Source organism: Lottia gigantea, assembly GCF_000327385.1.
Source record: "Lottia gigantea unplaced genomic scaffold LOTGIsca_329, whole genome shotgun sequence".
NCBI classification, from domain to species: domain Eukaryota; kingdom Metazoa; phylum Mollusca; class Gastropoda; family Lottiidae; genus Lottia; species Lottia gigantea.
In genome coordinates, this window is record NW_008709107.1 from 16,520 (window position 1) to 30,818 (window position 14,299).

Sequence of the window (14,299 nt, forward strand, 5' to 3'; positions counted from 1 at the left end):
TATTGAGCTATTTTTGATATTAACAATGATAGAGCTATTTTTGATGATATCAATGATGGAGCTATGTGTTTGAAATATCTTGACATATATTTCAGAGCTACGGAGGAGAGATGGGGGAAAAGTGAAGATACTTTGGTTGATTCTAAGTTGATCATGTTACGATTTTTTATCAATAAATTATCATTGGAGATGCAGAGTCGAGGTACGTATTGTTATTATCCTCACACTATAGTGATCACCAGTTGTTATTATCAGTGTAAAGATGTCCTCACACTATAGTGATCACCAGTTGTTATTATCAGTCTAAAGATGTCCTCACACTATAGTGATCACCAGTTGTTATTATCAGTGTAAAGTTGTCCTCACACTATAGTGATCACCAGTTGTTATTATCTGTGTAAAGATGTCCTCACACCATAGTGATCACCAGTTGTTATTATCAGGGTAAAGTTGTCCTCACACTATAGTGATCACCAGTTGTTATTATCAGTGTAAAGATGTCATCACACCATAGTGATCACCAGTTGTTATTATCAGTGTAAAGATGTCCTCACACCATAGTGATCACTAGTTGTTATTATCAGGGTAAAGATGTCCTCACACTATAGTGATCACCAGTTGTTATTATCAGTGTAAAGTTGTCCTCACACCATAGTGATCACCAGTTGTTATTATCAGTGTAAAGATGTCCTCACACCATATTGATCACCAGTTGTTATTATCAGTCTAAAGATGTCCTCACACTATAGTGATCACCAGTTGTTATTATCAGTGTAAAGTTGTCCTCACACTATAGTGATCACCAGTTGTTATTATCAGTCAGGGTAAAGCTGTCCTCACACCATAGTGATCACCAGTTGTTATTATCAGTGTAAAGCTGTCCTCACACCATAGTGATCACCAGTTGTTATTATCAGTGTAAAGATGTCCTCACACCATAGTGATCACCAGTTGTTATTATCAGTGTAAAGATGTCCTCACACTATAGTGATCACCAGTTGTTATTATCAGTGTAAAGTTGTCCTCACACCATAGTGATCACCAGTTGTTATTATCATTATCAGTGTAAAGATATCCTCACACCATAGTGATCACCAGTTGTTATTATCAGTGTAAAGATGTCCTCACACTATAGTGATCACCAGTTGTTATTATCAGTGTAAAGTTGTCCTCACACCATAGTGATTACCAGTTGTTGTTATCAGGCTAAAGTTGTCCTCACACCATAGTGATCACCAGTTGTTATTATCATTATCAGGGTAAAGCTGTCCTCACACCATAGTGATCACCAGTTGTTAATATCAGGGTAAAAGTTGTATGGTTATGACTTATAAAAGTGGCCATGAATTTCAATTATAACTCACAACTCAGTAGCATGAGAGTTACATTTAAACTTATGACTGCTTTTCTTATTGGCAACCATAGGCAACTGGTGATATCTTTGGTGTGAGGAACACTAAGTTTGGGATAAGCAAGGAAAGGGTGTGGGGTCCTAAATCCCAAATATTTCTGAACTTGTCTTTAAGTAAACCAAGTATTAACAACATTTTGATGAAACAATGGTAGTAGCTAATGAACTTTTCACATGAGGAAGTTTATCTATCATAAGTAAGTATTTCATAATGAAAAGTGATATCAGGTGTCTAGAAGTGTAAGCATACCCTTTCATAAACCTCAATGTGTCATCCAATATATCAATTGAAATATTTCTGAACAATGATTTATTACAGGTCGAGCGTTAGTAGAGCTACAAGTTACCGGAGTCGAGGCGAACCTTTCTCATAAAAAACTAAATACCTCCCTAGCCTTAACAGTTCACAGTTTATTAATTGTGGACGCACTACAGAGTTATGGTCCTGATTTTGAGCTGTTAGTAGCCTCTCATAAAAATCTGGTGTAAGTATACATAGAGATGAAACAAACATTTGTCTCAGCCTCAGTTGGAATTCAAATCAATCAGATGCAGTTTAATTGAAATTAGACCAAACTTTTGTTCCATTTTTTATTAGCTTATATTTTTAATGTAGCCACTTCATTTAGGGTCTAAAGACCTAGCTGAGGCTAATGTAAGTGGACAGCTCAAATAAGTGAAAATTTTTCTAGACCAGTGTTAATGCATGTGAATTTTCAATTGTCGAGACAATTATGTCGTTAGTCCGAAACATCTACCTCTATCCCAGTCTCTGATAGCAATAGTAAGGGGCTGGAGTAAGGTCAGGAAAACCAGGCTTGGTTTATTGGGATTCTCCACACCTACGAAGGTGCATTTTTTCTAACATAATATTAAATTAAATTCAGGATGATTGTAAATTAGTGTTAGGCATCATCATAACTTTCGTTTTGTTTGTATCACGTGACACTGTGACCTTTGAATTTGAATGTGCACACAGATTTAAATGGCTGACAACAGATCAGTTTCATTAAAAAAAAAGGGAACCAGAGACGTGGCATAAATGGTGTAGGGAGAAAATGGTGGTATTACTGAACTACAAAAATATCCATCTTTCCAAATATATCTGAGTTTGGCAGATCTGAATTAAATAAAGAGGTGTGGAAAATCCCTACAATATAAGGCCTAGTTTTACTGTCTCTACACCAGCTGACAACTGTCAAAATATCTAGCCAGCATCCGTAGATACTCAAAATCAAAATCCACACAATTTCGTGTATCAAAAGTTTGTCCAAAGTTTGGCAATATCAGCAGTACAGTTCATGGACTCCTCCAAAGAGATGTATTACAGGTGTTTTGAAAAGAGTAAGCATGGTCTGCTTCTTTAAACTCGTAAATGAAACAATTTTATGAAATGTGTTATTCTTTTTAGTGTAAAAGGGATTGAAAAAAGTTTTCTAAAATTTTTTATGTGTATAGCATCAATTTGCACCATTCCAATTTTCAAGCAAACGTCTGTGGTTCCTTCAATTCAACTAAAACTAAGGCTTTTGTGATAAAGCACATTTTGCAATTAGTGAAATCATTTATTTTTAAGTGGAATTGCAGGAACCACAGAAGTCTGATTGAAAATTGGAATAACACAAATTGATGCTATCAGTGTCAGTGTCCCTGATATACATAAGTATTAAAAAAAAAATCATTTAATTTTTTTTAGAAAATGTTATTTTTGTAAGTTACTTGTTAAAGATATCAATATTCTCATTTTTTAGGTTAGACAGTCAGAGTGGTTGTATCAGAGGCTCGAACCCTGTATCACCAAGTTCCCCACAGTCACCTCACTCCCCTTGTGACAACCAGTCAGCACACAGTTTTCACGCCATACAAGATGTTTTAACTCAAGCGTTTAATAAAGTTTCTAGTATGTTGCCTCCTTTGTTTCATTTATAATTCATCACTAAAAACTCATTTCTAGCTAAATGTCGTTCAAATCTTATCCTAAAGTCGTTCAAATCTTATCTTAGTGTAGTTCAAATCTTATCTTAATGTAGTTCAAATCTTATCTTAATGTAGTTCAAATCTTATCTTAATGTTGTTCAAATCTTATCTTAATGTAGTTCAGATCTTATCTTAATCTCGTTCAAATCTTATCTTAATGTTGTTCGTTCAAATCTTATCTTAATGTTGTTCGTTCAAATCTTATCTTAATGTAGTTCAAATCTTATCTTAATGTAGTTCAAATCTTGTCTTAATGTCTTTCAAATCTTATCCTAAAGTCATTCAAATCTTATCTTAATGTAGTTCAAATCTTATCTTAATGTTGTTCGTTCAAATCTTATCTTAATGTAGTTCAAATCTTATCTAAAAGTCGTTCAAATCTTATCTCAAAGTCGTTCAAATCTTATCTAAATGTGGTTCAAATTTGAATCTCTGGCTTCACTGAGAATGGGTTTGGTCAAAGAACAGCTGATAGACAGTTTCCTTGAGAAAGTTGTTATCCTTGTAAAATGAGTGTCAAGAGATTTGATCACACACTAACTGGTAGACAAGATTTTTTAAGAAGTTGTTATGCTAGTATAAAAAGTATGATGTTATATTTCAGCCACCCCGAGATTACCAATCCATCGTGAACCGTCAGATAGTAATATATTACTAGTAGATAAAAACAGTAAATCCGAAGCTCTGATATCGTTAGAATTCGAGGTGATCAAATCAGAACGTCCAGATAGTTCTCTTCAAACTGACATGCAGATTTTAAATTTACAGTTTAATAGCCTGGATCTCATTGGTTAGTAATTTATTATCCAATGACAGCCTGGATAACATAATATAGAGATCCAAGATGTTTGATCAAGGAACAGTGGTAGACAAGATCTTTGTGAACCTAAATTGTTATCCTTGTAAAGCTATTTCAGTCAAGGACCAGCTTGTAGACAGGATCCTCATGAACTTTAGTGGTTATCATTGTAAAATTATTACCAAGAGGTTTGACCAAAGACCAGCCGGTAGACAGGATCCTCATGAACTTTAGTGGTTATCATTGTAAAATTATTACCAAGACCAGCTGGTAGAAAGGATCCATATGAACCTAAGTTGTTATCTTTGTTACCATGGAAATGTTTTATTTTCTTCAATAGTTTTCAATCATCAACCATACTAGAAATGAAACATAATTTGTTTTTTTTCTTCAGCCAATCAAGAAACTTTGGTAGAATTGATAAGTTTTGTAAAAAGATCAACTCAACCTGCTACACGACATCCATCAAACACCAGACCTAGTTTACACCGACAGGAAACGTCTAGTAAAATGGACAATAATGAGCAGAAAAAGGTAGAATAATTTTATTGGATTCTCAAATTTGTTCATTTTTAAAGATCATCTGTTTCCTATTGTTTTAAGAGAAGCTTTTCAAAAAAAATTCACATATTATGTTCACAAGTCGTCTAAGATTTTGTATCCAAACTTTTTCATTAGAATAAGATAATAATAATGATTTAAAGGTACAGGGTCACCATCTGTTTGACCAATCATACCTTAGTCTCAGATACAGAAATTTTTTAGCTAAGCCAGTAAGTAATAGTGTTTACAGCTCATTGTCAAAATTTGAATCTTCAAATCCATGTGTGTCCAGAAAGTCGTCTTTTCTTATAACATTGCCATATATAGAAAAAGACATCAAGGAAATATTTAAACAGAACTGAAAAAAACAAGTTGTTTCACGCTATGCGATCCTCAGACAACTGGCCACGATCTTAACGCTAGGATGCCCTAGAATCAACGTTAGAAGATAAAAATCTAGGACATCCTAGTGTTAAGATCATTTCGAGAATACGTGGCCTGAACTTTATAATTAAGCCTGCGTCCGGAGACATCTATAGAAATTAGAAAAGAAATTCCTAGTTTGAGATATTTTTTAAGGAATTATGTGATTTTGGTACTTTTTTAGTATTTCTGAAGACTATTTACATATATTCAAGACTCAAATCAACCCCCAAAAATGGCACAGCTGTCCCTTTAAGTAACAGGCTACAAATTATGCTGAACATTTCAAAATTCTGTTAATATTCAACTATCTATATTTAGTTTTCGTGGTAGAATTCTGTAGAGTTAAGATATTTAATTAAAATATATACAACTTTAGACCTCTCATCAGAGAGACACACCTCTCATCAGAGAGACACACCTCTCATCAGAGAGACACACCTCTCATTTTTGGCCCCACCCTGTAGGCATTTTCTAGTAACACCCCTGAATATATTGAAATTTAGTTATTGCTATTAGAATTCTATATAAGAAGAAAGATTTTGACATATATTTAGTCATGTTTGTTTCCTGGATCTTCTGAAGACAGTTTTTGCAAATGATCTGTACAATTGGCGAGGTGGTGGTAACTAGGGTTGTGGCCATTGGCACCTAATTAGGCAGAAATGTTTCAAGACTACTACTATTTCTAGATTCAGCAGACCGTTTTGTGTTTTTAATATATTCCAGGAGAGTAACCTACATGTTAACGCTGATTTCTCCCGTCTGAATATTCTTCTTCCCAGATTCCTCGAGGAAAATGGACTCAAAGTTGGTCATAAAATAGCCACGGCTACAATGTCTACAGCTAAAGTGGAGGCTGTTTTTGGTAAGATTTGAAATATAATAGTTAATGTAGATATTTAGGAATTAAATGTTAGTTCACTAGCTCTATTGGTGTGTAAAAGCAATTGATCACATGACAAACTAAAAATAAGACTAGGTAATGTTTCTCATTGGGGATATTCTCTTTTTTGCTATGATTTCTTAATGAAGGCAATGTTCACAGTATTTAGATTGAAAATTTCATTAACTTCAGACTCATAGCCAGACTTGATTGATCATGAGAAGGTATTATATCTGGAGGGGCAAGTAATATATACAGAGGGGAAAGTAGTATATACAGAGGGGCAAGTAATATATCTTGAGGGGCAAGTAATATATACAGAGGGGCAAGTAATATCTGCGAAGGGGCAATTGATATATCTAGAGGGGCAAGTAATATATACAGAGGGGAAAGTAGTATATACAGAGGGGCAAGTAATATATCTTGAGGGGCAAGTAATATATACAGAGGGGCAAGTAATATCTGCGAAGGGGCAATTGATATATCTAGAGGGGCAAGTAATATATCTGAAGGGGCAATGATGTATGGGGATTAGTTGCAGTAATCAAGTTGGTTGGTTGTCAGAATTTTTTTAGGGGGGAAATAGCCCCTCCCCCTCCCATCTGCCACCCCTGTAGCTACAGGCATGATTAGCCCATACTGTAGTAGAAAGGTAAAATGACATTTCATTTCTAAGTAGAGAATAACTAACACCTAAGTATTTTATTTTATTTTCAGGTGATGAGTGGCAGATACAAGGAGCATTAGGAGGTTTACATTTATCCGATGTTACCACGGACGGGTCTCGTTTTCGTCAAGTCTTTAGTATTGGAGATTTCAACCCCTCATCAGTAGCAAATGGAATGTTCCGTACAGCAACAGACGACAAAATATTCAGTCCAGAGACAATTTCACCAAAAAACGCGTGTTCATTTACAATTACTAAATCGGTGAAAAAACAACCACATTTAAATGAAGCAGGAAACAAAACTACAGACATCATTTGTGCAAAATTTGAAATGGCGTCCGTTTGTTACACTCATTGTCCCAAATTTTTGGACCGTCTGGCCAATTGTTTGTCTGCTTTTCACGACTATATGACTGTCGTGGCCAATTCTTTAAAATATGCGGCTAAAGAAGTGGCGTATGGTTTAGTTGGAGGTAGGGGAGATAATCTAGACATGACCGGTACTAGTTTTACGCGTAGGGATATCTCTCTGTCAGAAATGACAGGAATTCTGTTAGAAGAAGGAGAAGGTCTGGTTGCCGAGGAACAAAATATGTCTGTGATAAAAATCGTGGCAAAAATGGAAACACCGATTATAGTTGTTCCACGAGCCCCGAACAGTTCGCATGTGTTTCTGGCACACCTTGGACAAGTGAATATCACAAACTATCCTGAAGATCCTGACTGTTGCCTTAGTTACGAAGATTTGACGGCACCGACAGATAAAATCCATGTTTCGTTGATGAATATGAACTGTTATTCTGCTGATTTGGAAAAACTGGGAATTCTAAAACCGTTGGGAACACATTTATCACAGGAGATCAGTGAAAGGTCTTTTTATTCCTTATTATCACAAGAACGTGGAATCCCGATCATTTACGACACCGCCGTGGACCTCATTGTCACTCAGGAAAGTGCAGAAGTCAACTACATCAACCCAAAAGTTGAAGGAGATGCTGACATCACCGTAAATCTGAATGATAGTGTTTCCATGGCAACAACTAACAGTATTATTGACATTAGCGCTAAAATCAAATCACCAATTAAAGTTGTACTGTGTAAAGAGGTTTATGAACAATTTCTACAAACTCTGGATAATCTGGCCTATACTGAGGAGGTAGTCAAAACTTCCAGTAACACCAATCAAGGTTGTCCTTCAACGTCTGAGTCTGAGGCTTCAATGACGAGTCCGTTGTTATCCCAGAGTTCATCAGAAACAGAACAGAAACAAGTGGAGAAATATGTAGCGAAACATTTCCGATTTGAGGTGCCGTTATTCGAGGCAGAGTTACGTGGAGATTTTGGTGACGGGGAACAAGGTGTGGCCAATTTAAAACTTCACGATTTTTCTCTCAAGTTTAAAAAAGATAACGATCACCTGACTAATATTGAGTTCCGACTGAGGTCCTTAACAATGGAGGATTTATTGGAAAATGAAGATTCTTTATATCGACATATCATGGTGTCTAGAAACTCGTCCAGAACATTCGAATCAAAACAAACATTTTTATCCACTTCCTGTCCCGATAGCACCATAGTTACACCAATACCCACAATGCCTTCTTCGTTGCCAAGTAGTTTTAAAGATGATCCAGGACTTGGTGCTTTCAAGCCGTCTGCAACTAAACCATCAAATCAGTCCAGGATTCCTTATGGACGTTCTCAAAGCGCTAAAGCGTAAGTAACCTTTCTGTTCCACGAAAAATCTTAAGATAACTGAAAAATACCAAACCTAAAATACAAATGGATGGTAAGATGTTTAGTTGACCCACCATGACCAACAATATCTTAGTTGTTTTATATTGGTCATTTTTTATATATTTCCAGGTCAATCTACCCATGTACCCCACCCCCCTCGCCCCTGGGTACAGACACACCCCAGCAGACGTCTATAGAATCTGATGATTTAGTGTATATAGATTTTATACTGGTTGATAAAAACTCACCTCAGTACATAGAGAAATATAACAAGGTATGTAGCAGGGCTGTTGAGTTGGCTCAATATACCAGACTTGACCGGCAGGGCAGCTCAAATGTCCCAGATAGCAGGGCTGTTGATTTGATTTGTTTTGGCTCTATTTACCAGACATGACTGGCAGGGCAGCTCAACTGAACGAGAGTCAATATCCACTGCTGGATATCTTATGTAGAGTAGCCATTATATGACCTACAATCTCTGTTTATGTAGCAATCTTTAATCAGGCAATCATCTTCAGCTAACTGAGAAACTCAGACATGTATTTACAACACCTATTTACAACACCTATTTACAACACCTATTTACAACACCTATTTACAGGCACCAACAGATTATTTTCATATTTCAGTAAGTGATTTAGACACTGTGACTCCAATGGCCAGTTGCCTAGAGGAGGGTCAGACTCAGGGCCTGTATCTAGACTCAGGGCCTGTACCTAGACTCAGGGCCTGTTCCTAGACTCAGGACCTGTACCTAGACTCAGGGCCTGTACCTAGACTCAGGGCCTGTACCTAGACTCAGGGCCTGTTCCTGGACTCAGGGCCTGTTTCTGGACTCAGGGCCTTTTATTAGACTCAGGGCCTGTACCTAGACTCGGGGCCTGTTCCTGGACTCAGGGCCTGTTTCTGGACTCAGGGCCTGTTCCTGGACTCAGGGCCTGTACCTAGAATCAGGGCCTGTTCCTAGACTCAGGGCCTTTTTCTAGACTCAGGGCCTATACCTAGAATCAGGGCCTGTTCCTAGACTCAGGGCCTTTTTCTAGACTCAGGGCCTGTTTCTAGACTCAGGGCCTGTTTCTAGACTCAGGGCCTGTTCCTGGACTCAGGGCCTGTACCTAGACTGAGGGCCTGTTTCTAGACTTAGGGCCTGTTTCTAGACTTGGGGCCTGTTTCTAGACTCAGGGCCTGTTTCTAGACTCAGGGCCTGTACCTAGACTCAGGGCCTGTACCTAGACTCGGGGCCTGTTTCTAGACTCAGGGCCTGTACCTAGATTCAGGGCCTGTTTCTAGAATAAGGGCCTGTACCTAGACTCAGGGCCTGTATCTAGACTCAGGGCCTGTACCTAGACTCAGGGCCTGTTTCTAGACTCAGGGCCTGTTCCTGGACTCAGGGCCTGTTTCTAGACTCAGGGCCTTTTCCTGGACTCAGGGCCTGTACCTAGACTCAGGGCCTGTTCGTGGACTCAGGGCCTGTACCTAGACTCAGGGCCTGTTCCTAGACTCAGGGCCTTTTTCTAGACTCAGGGCCTTTTTCTAGACTCAGGGGCTGAACTTAGACTCGGGGCCTGTTTCTAGACTCAGGGCCTGTTTCTAGACTCAGGGCCTGTACCTAGACTCAGGGCCTGTACCTAGACTCAGGGCCTGTTTCTAGACTCAGGGCCTGTACCTAGACTCAGGGCCTGTACCTAGACTCGGGGCCTGTACCTAGACTCGGGGCCTGTACCTAGACTCAGGGCCTGTACCTAGACTCAGGGCCTGTTCCTAGACTCGGGGCCTGTTCCTAGACTCGGGGCCTGTTCCTAGACTCAGGGCCTTTTTCTAGACTCAGGGCCTTTTTCTAGACTCAAGGCCTGTTTCTAGACTCAGGGCCTGTACCTAGACTCAGGGCCTGTTTCTAGACTCGGGGCCTGTTTCTAGACATTCTTTTCATCTGATTGGTCAAACTATGTTAAGTTTAAAATGAATCTAGGATATTGTAAGAGAAATATCCTCCACGACAATTAACTTATTGTGTTATTTAGTGTTTATTTATTGTTTATTTTAGACCAACCGTTTTATTGATATCAAATTTCGATGTTTAGAAACAACAATCAATCTACAGACGTGGGTGGTATTATTAGATTTTCTCGGTCTGGGAGCCAAAATATCAGATATATCTTCTGAAGATCAACTGTTAGATTCTCTCATCACCAAAACAGGTTTTTATCATTTTAATTTTTCCCTCTTCACCCCTAGATTTTATCAGTCTCAATTCCATAACCCCCCTGGTCACTTGTCATATCAAGGGTTTGGGGCACAATTGTTATATGAGAAAATTATGATTTAAACACTGTAAATGGTATATCAAATCAGGGGTACTATAATATTACAATATTTGGAAATTATGTCATGCATGTTGAATGTGGTCTATGAATACATCATAATTCAACAATACTGTAGTATTGCATAGCAGCAAAAACTGCAAGAAAGGGACATATTGTTATTGCGCTCCAAGATTATTAGCACAATTTGTGACATAGTAGAGACATCAAAATTATAAGCTGTTATAACTATGCAGAATTCAAGCTGTGTTGTTAGTTTACTAGTCCATCTTAGAGAAAAATGGCTAGCAATGGGCAGATGACACCTCTGGTCATGGTCTCATCCACATATTTATAGGGTATGCTATGCATATTTCAAAGCTAACTGTGTTTTTCAGATTTCATTTTGTGTTTTTTATTAGGTTGATAATGAATTAATTTTTAATTTTAGTAACAGAAGCTGAACCAGTTAATTCTAAGATTAATTTTAGCGTGGAAAGTTTTACACTGGTGTTAAATAAGAAGGATTACGAGCTAGCCAGGGCCAATATCACTTATCTTAATACTAATATAGAACAACGGAATGGTAATCTCGGGGCTCAAGGTGAACTAGGTAGTCTTTCGTTGTTAGATAATTCACCAAGTGGAGAGTTATACCAGGAGAAATTTATATCAGTGGGAAAACAAGCTCTACAGTTTGATTTCTTCAAGTAAGTATTACTAGAATGTATAGTACTGATAGAGAGTGGAGTAGGGAAAGGCAGGGTGGGGAAAAAGGCAGGGTGGGGGAAGGTAATACACAATCCTAATTGGGGATGGGGGGCTACAATCAGTGTTTTTTAATCGTGGTAAACAAGCTCTACAGCTTGACTTCTTCAAGTAAGTAAGTTAGGAATTATTTGGGGGTGGGGTTACACCAAATAAGTGTGTTTTGAATTAAAATGAAATTTCAGTTGGGACGCAGGTTGTCTGGAAGTCTCTACTTGTCAAACATCAGTAGGAACTTAGGCTGAAATAGATCAGTTTGTATGAAGACTGTGAAGGGTGAACTCTGAGAAACAACATGTTTCAGGTTCTGTTTTAATACATTGTGTATGTATTTTCTAGACATGGTGTACCAGATTATAATCTACAGAGAGAGTATGATGTGTATTTAACATTAAACATGGCGTCAGTAAGATATACTCATACTAACAGATTCTCAACTGAAATACTAGCCTTCTGTCAACATTTCCTACAACTACAGGACGTACTGGGTAGAATGAGAGCCGCCTCCGCTGGTAAACTAGTAAGTTATTATTCTAATTAGTCAGACTAGGCAGACTGTTTAGACTGGGGTAGAGTGGGTATAGACTGGGCAGACTGTTTAGACTGGGGTAGAGTTGGTATAGACTGGGCAGACTGTTTAGACTGGGGTAGAGTGGGTATAGACTAGGCAGACTGTTTAGACTGGGGTAGACTCTTCAGACTGTTTAGACTGGGGTAGAGTGGGGTAGACTGGGCAGACTGTTTAGACTGGGGTAGAGTGGGTATAGACTGGGCAGACTGTTTAGACTGGGGTAGAGTGGGTATAGACTAGGCAGACTGTTTAGACTGGGGTAGAGTGGGTATAGACTGGGCAGACTGTTTAGACTGGGGTAGAGTGGGTATAGACTGGGCAGACTGTTTAGACTGGGGTAGAGTGGGTATAGACTAGGCAGACTGTTTAGACTGGGGTAGAGTGGGTATAGACTAGGCAGACTGTTTAGACTGGGGTAGAGTGGGTATAGACTGGGCAGACTGTTTAATAATTATAATTATTTATAATAATGTTTATTAATAATGATAATATTATTTTAGATAACTGATAAAGCAATGAGAGGAGCTAGAATAAAACTAGAAATTGATGCTGGATCTCCAATCTTATTGATACCTCAAAGCTCTAAAACAGACAGTATCCTGGTGGCTGATCTCGGTAAATTACGATTAACTAATTGTTTTAAACACGACAGTACGCCAGGCACAATTACCTTCCTCAGACGAATAGAAGAAGAACATAAAATGGCTGAATTATTAGCGAAAGTGGCGACATCAACTCCGAAAAAGAAAGAAGATCCAGTTGTTAATGAAATGAATGAGTCGATGTATTCCCAGTATCTTCCTAAACCAGAGATAGATCCCATGTCAGCCAGTATTATTGGTAGTTTAGATAGAGATGCTCGGGAAGATGAAGAATATTTTGAGGTTAGTAAAGATCAGTCATCAATGGCATTTCTATTGGTGAGTAGGGGTTGGGGTCTGAGATTTGTCAAGCTTATTAGTCCAATAAGATACAGACCAGTAGGATTTAGAACTACAGTTCATTTCATTAGTCCAACAGTAGGATATAGAACTCCATTTCATTTCATTAGTCCAACAGTAGGATATAGAACTCCATTTCATTTCATTAGTCCAACAGTAGGATATAGAACTCCATTTCATTTCATTAATCCAACAGTAGGATATAGAACTCCATTTCATTTCATTAATCCAACAGTAGGATATAGAACTCCATTTCATTTCATTAGTCCAACAGTAGGATATAGAACTCCATTTCATTTCATTAATCCAACAGTAGAATATAAAACTCCATTTCATTTCATTTCATTAGTCCAACAGTAGGATATAAAACTCCATTTCATTTCATTAGTCCAACAGTAGGATATAGAACTCCATTTCATTTCATTAGTCCAACAGTAGGATATAAAACTATATTTCATTAGACCATTTTGGTCCAAAAAAGACATTAGGGTATAATATTTCTGATTGATTTTCAGGATAAGGAGAGTCTACCAATAGGAACGAGTATTGACCCATTAACTCCACCCCCTGGTTCTACCAACCAATCACCAAGCTCGCCACTACCAGGTGTATTTACTGACACTCCAGACTCTCAGTATCAATGTTTACTAGACATAATGAAAATCACACTGACTGACATGGATCTATACACAGCAAAACGAGTTAATAAAAAATATTACAAAGAGAAAGAATCGACACGAGTTTTAGAGTTTCCCTCCTGTATTGTACAAGAAGAGGTAGGTAGAAAAACTTTTCAAACATGTTTTGCTGAAATGGATCTTCTTTTTTTCATATCATTTTTAAATTTTGAATTTACAGAATGGTCGTCTGCTAGAAGAGACGTGTATACTAGAATTAGATGTAGAACGTAATTTAGAGGGAGATATCAGTCATACGGCCCCCGATTGGAGAGTAGCCGGTAAATTATCATCCGTTGTATGTCACCTTGACCTTCAGCAATATAAACTAGTTCGTGGCATCTTGGATCATAATCTAGGGGAGAAAATCGAAGAGTTTGAACGACCACTGATGTCTCATCTTAAAGATCCCAGCATTCAGGTCAGTTTTATATCAATAATCAATATCAATAATCAGTAACAATAATCAATAATCAATATCAATAATCAATAATCAATAATCAATATCAGTAATCAATAATCAATTTTAAAGTGATGATATTGAGATATTTCTAAAGGAATTATGATATTTTCATACATTTCTAATACTTCTTAAGACT

General features: G+C 37.7%; 1 protein-coding gene across 1 annotated transcript in view; it reads left to right on the top strand.

Annotated features, from left to right (window-relative positions):
• LOTGIDRAFT_175649 (hypothetical protein) overlaps window positions 1-14,299 on the top strand; it is a gene marked incomplete at both ends in the record, with an annotated part of 57,800 nt that overhangs the window by 15,413 nt on the left and 28,088 nt on the right. The window contains 15 exons of the mRNA XM_009058148.1: window positions 96-202; window positions 1,731-1,896; window positions 3,163-3,311; window positions 3,993-4,178; window positions 4,582-4,721; window positions 4,892-4,960; window positions 5,883-6,021; window positions 6,757-8,422; window positions 8,573-8,717; window positions 10,488-10,641; window positions 11,195-11,453; window positions 11,851-12,031; window positions 12,583-13,002; window positions 13,539-13,799; window positions 13,882-14,121. Coding sequence (XP_009056396.1) covers window positions 96-202; window positions 1,731-1,896; window positions 3,163-3,311; window positions 3,993-4,178; window positions 4,582-4,721; window positions 4,892-4,960; window positions 5,883-6,021; window positions 6,757-8,422; window positions 8,573-8,717; window positions 10,488-10,641; window positions 11,195-11,453; window positions 11,851-12,031; window positions 12,583-13,002; window positions 13,539-13,799; window positions 13,882-14,121 — 4,282 coding nt within the window. The remainder of the gene's footprint in view (window positions 1-95; window positions 203-1,730; window positions 1,897-3,162; window positions 3,312-3,992; window positions 4,179-4,581; window positions 4,722-4,891; window positions 4,961-5,882; window positions 6,022-6,756; window positions 8,423-8,572; window positions 8,718-10,487; window positions 10,642-11,194; window positions 11,454-11,850; window positions 12,032-12,582; window positions 13,003-13,538; window positions 13,800-13,881; window positions 14,122-14,299) is intronic.